General features: G+C 42.9%; 1 protein-coding gene across 1 annotated transcript; it reads right to left on the bottom strand.

Annotated features, from left to right (window-relative positions):
* Positions 1 to 8243: 8243 nt before the first annotated feature.
* Positions 8244 to 8684, bottom strand: LOC138907507 (uncharacterized). Its single transcript, XM_070198106.1, has one exon. It carries the CDS (start codon positions 8682 to 8684, stop codon positions 8244 to 8246), a length of 441 nt encoding a protein of 146 aa, XP_070054207.1.
* Positions 8685 to 11824: the final 3140 nt, after the last annotated feature.

The raw sequence follows: 11824 nt of genomic DNA on the forward strand, positions 1-11824 counted from the left end.
TCATTATCTGGATATGCCCCATGAGTCCTTAGTCTCATCTGTTCATGTATCTATGCCAGTGGGCGATATTGTTGTTGTGGACTGTGTATATCGGTCATGTGTAGTGACTATTGGGGGATTGGAGACTAGAGTTGATCTCTTATTTCTTAGTATTGTTGATTTAGATGTGATCTTGGGTATGGATTGGTTGTCTCCATGTCATGCTATGCTGGGTTGTCACACTTAGACCATGACGTTGGCGATGCCGGGGTTGCCAAGGATCGAGTGGAGAGGTTCTCTAGACTATGTTCTCAGTAGAATGCTTTCATATTTGAAGGCCCAACGGATGGTTGGGAAGGGTTGTTTATCTTATTTGGCCTTTGTAAGGGATGTTGGTGCTGATACCCCTACTATTGATTCTGTTCCGGTGGTACAAGACTTTCTGGATATTTTTTCTGCAGACCTGCTGGGCATGCTGTCCGATAGGGATATTGACTTTGGTATTGACTTGGTGTCGGACACTCATCCCATTTATATTCCTGTGTATCGTATGGCACCGGCTGAGTTGAAGTAATTGAAAGAACAACTTCAGGAACTTCTTGATAAGAGGTTTATTAGGCCTAGTGTGTCACCTTGGGGTGCACCAGTTCTGTTTGTGAAGAAGAAGGATGGCACTATGTGGATGTGCATCGACTATAGGCAGTTGAACAAAGTAACAATCAAGAACAAGTATTCTTTGCCGCGCATTGATGATCTATTTGACCAGCTTCAGGGAGTGAGGGTGTTCTCTAAGATTGATTTGAGGTCTGGGTATCACCAGTTGAAGATTTGGGACTCGGATATTCTAAAGACAACATTCATGACCCGTTATGGTCATTATGCGTTCCTTATGATGTCTTTTGGGCTAGCCAACACCCAGCAGTATTCATGCATCTGATGAACAGTGTGTTTAAGCCTTATCTCGGCTCGTTTGTCATAGTATTTATTGATGATATCCTGGTGTACTCTCGTAGCTAGGAGGAGCATGCCCAACATTTGAGGATTGTGTTGCAGTGGTTGACGGAGGAGAAGCTTTATGCCAAGTTCTCCAAGTGCGAGTTTTGGCTTGGTTCAGTGGCGTTCTTGGGGCACGTGATTTCCAGTGAGGGGATTCAGGTGGATCCGAAGAAGATTAAAGTGGTTCAGAGTTGGCCTAGACCGTGCTCAGCTACGGAGATTCATAGCTTTCTCGGCTTGGCAGGTTATTATCGTCGCTTCGTGGAGGGTTTCTTGTCTATTGCTTCGCCCTTGACCAAATTGACTCAGAAGGGTACTCCTTTCAGGTATTCAGATGAGTGTGAGGAGATCTTTCAGAAGCTTAAGACTGCCTTGACCACAACTCCAGTTCTAGTTTTATCTTCAGCTTCAGGTTCTTATACAGTGTATTGTGATGCTTCTCGGATCGGTATTGGGTGTGTCTTGCTACAGGAGGGTAGAGTGATCGCTTATGCTTTGCGTCAGTTTAAGCCTTATGAGAAGAACTACCATGTTCATAATTTAGAGTTGGCTGCCATCGTTCATGCATTGAAGATTTGGAGGCATTATCTCTATGGTGTGTCTTGTGAGGTATTTATGGATCATCGGAGTCTTCAGAACCTGTTCAAACAAAAGGATCTAAATTTGAGGCAGTGAAGATGGTTGGAACTGCTAAAGGACTATGATATCACTATTCTGTATCATCCCGGAAAGGCCAATGTGGTGGCCGATGCCTTGAGTAGAAAGGTGGTGAGTATGGGTAGCCTTGCATTCATTCCTGTTGGTGAGAGACCGCTTGCAGTTGATGTTCAGGCCTTGGCCAATCAGTTTGTGAGATTAGATGGTTTGGAGCCCAGCCGGGTTCTAGCTTGTGTGGTTTCTCAGTCTTCCTTATATAATCGCATCATAGAGCGCCAGTATGATGATCCCCATTTGCTTGTCCTTAAGAACACGGTTCAGCACGGTGATGCCAGGGATGATACTATTGGGGGTGATGGGGTGTTGAGGATGCATGGTCGGATTTATGTGCCTAATGTAGATGGGCTATGTGAGTTGATTCTTGAGGAAGCCCATAGTTTGCGGTATTCCATTCATCCAGGTGCCACGAAGATGTACCAGGACTTGAGGCGGCACTATTGGTGGAGGAGAATGAAGAAGGATATAGTGGGGTTTTGTAGCTCGGTGCTCTAAATGCCAGCAAGTGGAGTATGAGCATCAGAGGCCGGGTGGATTGCTTCAAAGGCTAGAGATTCTATAGTGGAAATGGGAGCGTATCACCATGGATTTTGTAGTTGGGCTCCCACGGACTTTGAGGAAGTTCAATGATATTTGGGTGATTGTGGATCGGCTGACCAAGTCCGTGAAAGGCCCCGTAAAATATTTCCTAAAAATAGGGGTTCAGACTTTTTGGATTGAACAATGCATTGGGGAGTTGAAGGAAAATATTTTGCAGAGTTAGGCATTTTCGCGGCCCATTATGCGGCCACATAATCACTCTGCGGGCCGCAGAATGGCCGCAGAGTGAAGCGGCTACTTTGGCTATTTTTTATGACAATTTTGCAGCCAGTTATGCGACCGCACAACAATTTTTGCGAGCCGCACTTTTGTCGCACAATCAGCCTTAGAATTTTTGCGGAGGGAGGTTCTGTGGCGCAATATGCAACTGCAGAATAGGTATGTGGACCGCATAATGGCCACAGAGTGAAGCAGGCCAGCCCTGTTCCGAAGGCCATTTTTCGCGGTCGTTTCGCGAACCGCAAAATCATTATGCGGTCGCATATGCGGTCACAGATCCTGTCCTGGGGCTTCATTTTTGGGTTTTTATAACCCGACCCTACTTCAATAAAACATATGCCATAGTCAATTTGAGCAAATTTCTGATATTTTTAGAGTGAGAAAGAGTGCTTAGTGTGGGCGAGTAACCTTCAACCTATTATCCATGAATTCTAGCACAATCATTGAGGATTAACAAAGAAAGTCTTCATCCTAAAGGTAAGAATCTATGTCCTAGCTCTCAATTTAGAAAATTTACAAAAAATGGGATAATTAGAAAGATAATTCTTGGGTGTGAGGGGGTTGTTATCTTGCATGCATGTGTTATCAAAGAATGGGGGAAGGTTGCGAGCTATAAATGGTAGAGAATTGTCACACCCCTATCCTTGGGCGAAACCGGCACCGGGTGCCTCATCTATCCTTGCGTACCAACTTGCGACTTAGGAATTCTGGACATATAATGTCATAATTTGTCCAGGGGCCAGATGGCAAGACAATTTGCGACGCAAAATATAAAACTGAATAGAGTCTAATGTTGACTAAATGTCAACATAAAGCTGGGCCGGCAAAGCCGTCATAACTACTATAACTGACAAGCCAACAAAATGTACGTATAGGACCTACAAGCCCAAAATACTGCACTAACTGACAGGATATGTCTACAAGCCTCTACTGATAGATGTACTGTGATCGAAACAGGGCCCCGACCTACCCATAACCTATCTACATATATACACAAGATGTACACAACTCTTCTAGACCCGACAACTCTTAAGGACGGGGAGCTTACCGATAAAGCTGAACTCAGGAAACACCTACTAAGGGGTCTACACGTCTGTCTGTCTGAACCTGCACGCATGAAATGCAGCATCCCCGAAAAGGGATGTCAGTACAAAATAATGTACCGAGTATGTAAGGCAATATATTAAAAACTGAAACTGAACTGATAATATAATAACTGAAAGCAACTGGGGGTCAAAGATAATCTGAAGATATGCTCACCTGCTGATACTGACTCTATTCTCTCAATATAGTAAGTAAAATAGTTGTCCGGCCTTATAAGGCTCGGTATATATATATAACTGCTCTGCCATAGTAGGCTCGCTCATAGGCGCTCGGCCGTACTAGGCTTTGTATCTCGGCTAACTGGGCTCGCTCATAGGCGCTCGGCCACAGTAGGCTCGGTATATAACTTTACCATCTGATCAGAGGTTGCCCAATAGGGGCCTACCCATCGATTATAGCTCGATGGTAATGAAAATACTATAATACTGTATATATAGATTCTCTGTTCTCATGACTGGAGAAAAAAAGGAAATACTCAATTGAATATGAAGTCCCGATAAGGATAATATTGTAACTTACAAAACTAGAAAAATATACGTAAATTCCGGGATATGAATTTTTCTTTATACTTCGTTATCAAACTCGTGTAGTTACGAGATCATGCCAAAATAAAAGAAGGGCTTAGCCTTAACATACCTGGAGTAGGAAAACATCCGTATGATATTCTTGAAAAAGGTTGCACCGTACTCCTTTAGAACCGCAAAATTTGTACGTTGTTAAGCTTCCAATAATTCTTGTTGTATTTTTGTTGAAAGACGTTTTGTTGAAAGCTTGCTAACGTTCTAGTTGTAAGTTTTGGTTGAAAGACGTTCTGGTTGTAAAATGGCTAACGTTGGATTTTTGGTTGAAAGAAGTTTTTGCCATAAGAATGATTAATATTCTGATGGTATAGTCTTTAGTGAATATGGAGAATATTAGAATGGAGTGAATGGAATGTGTAACATTATGCCACCTAACAAGAAATGACTCTTAGTCATTTCTTTAGAATGTGGCTAGCTGCCACGTTTTGGGGGGGGAGGGGGTTGTCTTATCTCATGATTTATTTATTAATTAGGTAATATCCCGCTACCCGATAATTAACTAATTACCCGCATAATTAAGAATTATCTCAAATTACTTAAAATTCTATTTATTTTCAATACACTTTACACATCATACTATCACGGTCATATGGTACCTTGCATGGTACTAGTCCATAAATATCGGTTATTATCGCTCGGCCCGTATTTTATCCCAAATCGACAACCTTCAACGAAACTCATTTTCTTCTATTTGCTTACATTCTCTCCTTCATGATACTACTCATCATGTGTTTGAAATAGCATAATGCTTATAATCTCAAGAAAATCTCATCCCCGAGTCTACGTTAATTAACTAAAGACGAAACTTTAACGTACGAAAAATGCGAGATGTAACATCCTTTCCCCCTTAGAAACATTCATCCTCGAATGTCTACTCTTAGGTACTTTGGAAAAATTTTATTTTCCAGAGTCTCCTCCGTACACTAGACTAAAACCACCCTGCACGCAGCCAGAAAACATGCTATACATGCCACACTTGGCCTCACACAACTGTCTATTATAAATTCTGAAAGTCAACAATAAGAGCTTACCTGATGACCTACCGGCCTGAATAGAGCTGTGCTGAGATATCCCACCTCGAGCCATATCTTCAGTTTGAAATAGGTGGGGGTAGTTAGACTTTATTTCTTCCTCTGTTTCCCACATCATCTCTTCCACATTCTTGCTCCTCCATAAAACCTTCACGGAGGCTATTTCCTTATTCCGTAGCTTGCAGATTTGTCGGTCTTGGATGGAAATCGGGATTTCCTCATATGACAAGTTCTCTGTAATCTGTACATTATCCGTGGGCACCACTCGGGTAGGATCGCCAATGCACTTCCGTAGCATGGATACGTGAAAAATCGGATGGACAAACTCCAATTCTGTGGGCAATTCTAACTTATAAGCTATTTGGCCCACTCTCCGAATGATCCTATAAGGCCCAATATACCGTGGGCTAAGCTTACCCCTCTTGCCAAACCTTATCACACTCTTCATAGGTGACACTTTTAAGAATACCCAATCATTAACCCCGAACTCTAAGTCTCATCGCCGCACGTCAGAATATGACTTCTGACGACTCTGAGTTTTCAACAGTCGCTCCTGTATAAGCTTTACTTTTTCTATGGCCTGCTGAACCAGGTCCGACCCATGTAACCCAAATTCTCCAACATCAAACCACCCTATAGGAGATCTGCACTTACGCTCATACAAAGCCTCGTACGGAGCCATCTGGATACTAGAATGGTAACTGTTATTATATGCAAACTCGATAAGAGGTAGATGTTCATCCCAACTTCTTTTAAAATCAATTACACATGCTCGTAACATATCCTCGAGCGTCTGATTTGTGCGCTTGGCTTGTCCATCAGTCTGTGGATGAAAAGTTGTGCTGAGATTCACCTAAGTCCCTAGACCTTTCTGAAATGACCTCCAAAAATGTGCTGTAAACTGGGCCCCACGGTGAGATATAATAGATATTGGTACTCCGTGTAGTCGCACTATTTCTTTAATATACAACTTTGCATAATCTTCTGCTGTATATGTAGATCTGACCGGTAGGAAATGAGCTGATTTCGTGAGCCTATCGACTATCACCCATATGGAATCGAACTTACGATGAGAACGAGGTAAACCTGTGATAAAGTCCATGTTTATCGCCTCCCATTTCCATGTCGGGATCTCTATAGTCTGCATTAGCCCTTCGGGCTTCTGGTGCTCTATCTTCACCTGCTGGTAACTAGGACACTGAGCGACATACTCAACAATGATCTTCTTCATATCGTTCCACCAATACACATCCTTGATGTCATGGTACATATTTGTCGACCCAGGGTGAATGGAGTACCAAGAATAATGTGCCTCTGACATAATCCTGTCTCGTAGCCCTGCTACATCTGGAACATACAAACGACCCCTGTATTTGAGAACCTCGTCTCCCTTGAGTTCTAACAATGACTTCTTCTGCTGCAGAACTTGCTCTCTCAACTCGACCAACTCTGGGTCCTCGTACTGCTTCTCCTTTACTTCAGCTATGAGAGATGAGTTTGCAGTATTTTGAGTTTGCCTTGAAGCATACGCAATTACTTTCCCATGTTACATCAGAACACATCATAACCCGACACCTGAGGCATCACAATACATGGGATAACCATCTGGACCCTCTAGAAGTGCTAGAACTGGCGCTGAGGTTAACCTGTTCTTAAGCTCTTGGAAACTCTGCTCGCAAGCCTCTGTCCACTAAAACTTAGTTGCTTTTTGCGTCAACTTCGTTAATGGTGCCGAAAGAGAAGAAAAACCCTCAATGAACCTCCGGTAGTATCCTGCTAAGCCTAGAAAGCTACGAATACTTGTTGGGGTGGTAGGTCTATGCTAGGATTTCACAGCCTCAATCTTCTGATTGTCTACCTTTATACCCTAATAGGATACAATGTGCCCCAAGAATGCTACAAACTTTAACCAGAACTCACATTTAGAAACCTTAGCATATAATTTACTATCACGGAGGGTTTGGAGCACCGCTCGCAGGTGGTCTGCATGCTCATCCTCTGAACGTGAATAAACTAGAATATCATCAATAAATACTATCAGGAACAGATCTAAATATGGCCAGAATAGGCTATTCATCAAGTCCATAAATATGGTAGGTGCATTCGTCAACCCAAAGGACATGATAAGGAACTCGAAGTGGCCATATCGGGTCCTGAAAGCTGTCTTGGGAATATCTTTCTCCCGAACTCTGACCTGGTGGTACCCCGACCTCAAATCTATCTTTGAAAAGCATCTAGCTCCCTGCAACTGGTCAAACAAGTCATCTATCCTTGGAAGTGGATACTTATTCTTAATAGTTACCTTGTTCAGTTGCCTATAATTGATACACATCCTTAGCGAGCCGTCTTTCTTCCGTACAAACAGTACCGTGCACCTCAAGGTGAGGTACTGGGCCTGATGAATCCTTTCTCCAGCAAATCTTTTAACTGCTCCTTCAACTCCTTCAATTCGGCAGGTGCCATTCTATACGAAGGGATGGATATTAGTTGAGTTCCCGAAAGCAAATCGATGCCAAAATCAATCTCTCGCTCTGGGGGAATACCTGGAAGTTCATCTGGAAATACATCCGATTACTCTTTTACTACTGGAATAGACTGAAGTGTAGTTATCTCAATATCTATATCTCTAACTCGCACAATATGATAAATGCACACTTTTGCGATCATTTTCCTCGCCTTCAGATAGGAAATAAACCTACCTCTGGGTGTCGCTGTATTACCTACCCATTCAAGGACTTGCTCTCCCGAAAAATGAAATCTAGCTATCTTTGCTCGGCAATCAACTGTGGCATAGCAAGCTGCCAACCAGTCCATGCCCATAATAGCATCAAAATCCAACATCTCTAGCTCAACTAGGTCGGCTGAGGTCTGACGACCACAAACTGATACCGTACAACCTCGGTAAAACCGTCTAGCAATAATCGATTCTCTGACCGGTGTAGATACCGCAAAAGGATCACTTAGTATTTAAGGCGCTATACCAAACTTCCTCGCGACAAATGGTGTAATACACGATAAATTAGATCCACCTTAGCCGACCACAAACTGATACCGTACAACCTCGGTAAAACCGTCTAGCAATAATCGATTCTCTGACCGGTGTAGATACCGCAAAAGGATCACTTAGTATTTCAGGCACTATACCAAACTTCCTCGCGACAAGTGGTGTAATACACGATAAATTAGATCCTGGGTCTATCAAGGTATAAGCATCGTGAGAGCAAATGGTCAGCATACCTGTCATAACGTCTGGTGAGGATTCCTGGTCCTGTCGACCCGCTAAAGCATAGTTACGATTCTGGTTACCACCTGAACTAAAACCTCTACCTTTGCCTCGACCTCTACCAGCCGAAGACTGAGACTCACGCCCTGAAGGATGCACGAGCATAGATGATCCTGTTGCTGAATTCGCTGGTTGCGTCATACCCCCAGAATCTCTATTTGGGAAATCTTGCATCATGTCCCCCAGACGTCCACATGTATAATAAGCATCGGAACCAGCTCGGCATTGGTCTAAGTGTCCTCTATTGTAGATGGTACACCGCGGCGGAAATAGCCATGTCTGCCCTGAACCTCATTGTCGCTGCACACTTGACGCCTGGGAGCTCTCACCTGGTCCTAACTGAGTATAACAGTCATACCTGTAACCTTGTGACTGAGGTGGCGGAGGTCTAGGTGGCCGTTCAAAGTACTGGGGCCTATAACTACCTTGAGACTGCTCCAGAGACCTGGAAAACTTCACCCTCTTACGCTGCCCTGAGCCAGTCCTCTCCGTACCCTACTGCCGATACCTATCCCTTTCTATATTCTGGGAAAATGCCTGAATCCGGTAGATATCCATACTGGGGCCAACCCTGCTATAAACTTGTGGATTCTATCCCGTATAGTAGCAACTATGGATGGTGCATATCTGGCCAATGAGTCAAAACAGAGACTATACTCTCGAACACTCATATTGCCCTGCTTGAGGGCTAGAAACTGATCGACTCGGGCCTGTCGGATCTCTCGCGGTAAGTACTGGTCAAGAAAGGCATCTAAAAAATTCTCCCAAATAGCAGGAGGTGCATCACGTCCCTTGGACCTTTCCCATCCCTCGTACCAAAGGATGGCTATATCTCGGAGTCGAAAAGCTGCTAGCTCAACTACCTCTTTCTCTATGGCATGCATAACCCGAAAGATCCTGTGAAGCTGATCTATGAAATCCTACGGGTCCTTCCTCTGATCTGTCCCCATGAACTCTGGGGGACTTAAAGCAATAAACTCTCAGACCCTTGAACTCCCAGATCCCTCAGAAGGTCCTGCACTAGCGGATGCCCTAGCCTGTTTTTGGGCAGCTACCAATTGTGCCAACAAATGCACCGCACTCCTTAAGTCCTAATCTGATGGAAGCGGAGGGGGGACTGGATGTGAGGTCTCCCTAGGAATCTCCTCAGGTAGCGGAGGAGCTGGTAATGGCTGAGTAGGGGTCTCTCCCTGGGCCTCCGATTGGGCCCCATCTACTGGGGGTACCCTGCTAGTCCCCTCACCTACTACTGTCTCACTCCTCTGGCTAGTCGTAGTCTTTCTAGTTACCAACATCTGTGCATGCAAATGCCAACACGTAATTTTAACTCAAATTTCCTATAACTCAGTTCTATAGCACGATTTAGATTTGAAAGAAGGGTAACCAACTCCTAAATGCCTTGTAGTCCCCTGCTGATATAATGTGGTGCACCACACATCTATAAACAAGACCCTACTAGACATGACTTGTAGAGTCCCTAGGACAGAACTGCTCTGATACCACTTTTGTCACACCCCATGCCTGGGGGCGAGATCGGCACCCGGTGCCTCATCTATCCTTGCGTACCAACTTGCGACTCAGGAATTCTGGACATATAATGTCATACTTTGGCCAGGGGCCACATGGCAAGACAATTTGCGAAGCAAAATATAAAACTGAATAGAGACTAATGCTGACTAAATGTCAACATAAAGCTAGGCCGGCAAAGCCGTCATAACTACTATAACTGACAAGCCAACAAAATGTACGTATAGGGCCTACAAGCCCAAAATACTGTACTAACTGATAGGATATGTCTACAAGCCTCTACTAATAGATGTACTGTGATCGAAACAGGGCCCCGACCTACCCATAACCTATCTACATATATACACAAAATGTACACAACTCTTCTAGACCCGACAACTCTTAAGGACGGGGAGCTTACCGATAAAGCTGAACTCAGGCAACACCTACTAAGGGGTCTACACGTCTGTCTGTCTGAACCTGCACGCATGAAATGCAGCATCCCCGAAAAGGGATGTCAGTACAAAATAATGTACCGAGTATGTAAGGCAATATACTGAAAACTAAAACTGAACTGATAATATAATAACTGAAAGCAACTAGGGTCAAAGTTAATCTAAAGATATGCTCACCTGCTGATACTGACTCTATTCTCTCAATATAGTAAGTAAAATAGTTGTCCGGCCTTATAAGGCTCGGTATATATATATAACTGCTCTGCCATAGTAGGCTCGCTTATAGGCGCTCGGCCGTACTAGGCTTTGTATCTCGGCTAACTGGGCTCGCTCAGTAGGCTCGGTATATAACTTTACCATCTGATCAGAGGTTGTCCAATAGGGGCCTGCCTATCGATTACAGCTCGATGGTAATGAAAATACTATAATACTATATATATATATATATATATAGATTCTCTACTCTCATGACTGGAAAAAAAGGAAATACTCAATTGAATATGAAGTCCCAATAAGGATAATATTGTAACTTACAAAATTAGAAAAATATACGTATATTCCGGGATATGAATTTTTCTTTATGCTTCGTTATCAAACTCGTATAATTACAAGATCATGCCAAAATGAAAGAAGGGCTTAGCCTTAACATACTTGGAGTAGGAAAATATCCGTATGATATTCTTGGAAAAGGTTGCACCGTACTCCTTTAGAACTGCTAAATTTGTACGTTGTTAAGCTTCCAATAATTCTCGTTGGATTTTGGTTGAAAGACGTTTTGTTGAAAGCTTGCTAACATTCTAGTTGTAAGTTTTGGTTGAAAGACATTCTGGTTGTAAAATGGCTAACGTTGGATTTTTGGTTGAAAGAAGTTTTTGCTGTAAGAATGATTAATATTCTGATGGTATAGTCTTTAGTGAATATGGAGAATATTAGAAAGGAGTGAATGGAATGTGCAACATTATGCCACCTAACAAGAAATAACTCTTAGTCATTTCTTTAGAATGTGGCTAGCTGCTACGTTTTGGGGGGGGGGGAGTTGTCTTATCTAGTGATTTATTTTTTAATTAGGTAATATCCCGTTACCTGGTAATTAAATAATTACCCGCATAATTAAGAATTATCTCAAATTACTTAAAATTCTACTTATTTTCAATATACTTTATACATCATACTATCACGGTCATATGGTACCTTGCATGGTACTAGTCCATAAATATCGATTATTATCGCTCGGCCCGTATTTTATCCCAAATCGACAACCTTCAACGAAACTCATTTTCTTCTATTTGCTTACCTTCTCTCCTTCGCGAATTTACTCATCATGTGTTTGAAATAGCATAATGCTTATAATCTCAA

This window comes from Nicotiana tomentosiformis, chromosome 3, assembly GCF_000390325.3.
Source record: "Nicotiana tomentosiformis chromosome 3, ASM39032v3, whole genome shotgun sequence".
Taxonomy (NCBI): Eukaryota; Viridiplantae; Streptophyta; class Magnoliopsida; order Solanales; family Solanaceae; genus Nicotiana; species Nicotiana tomentosiformis.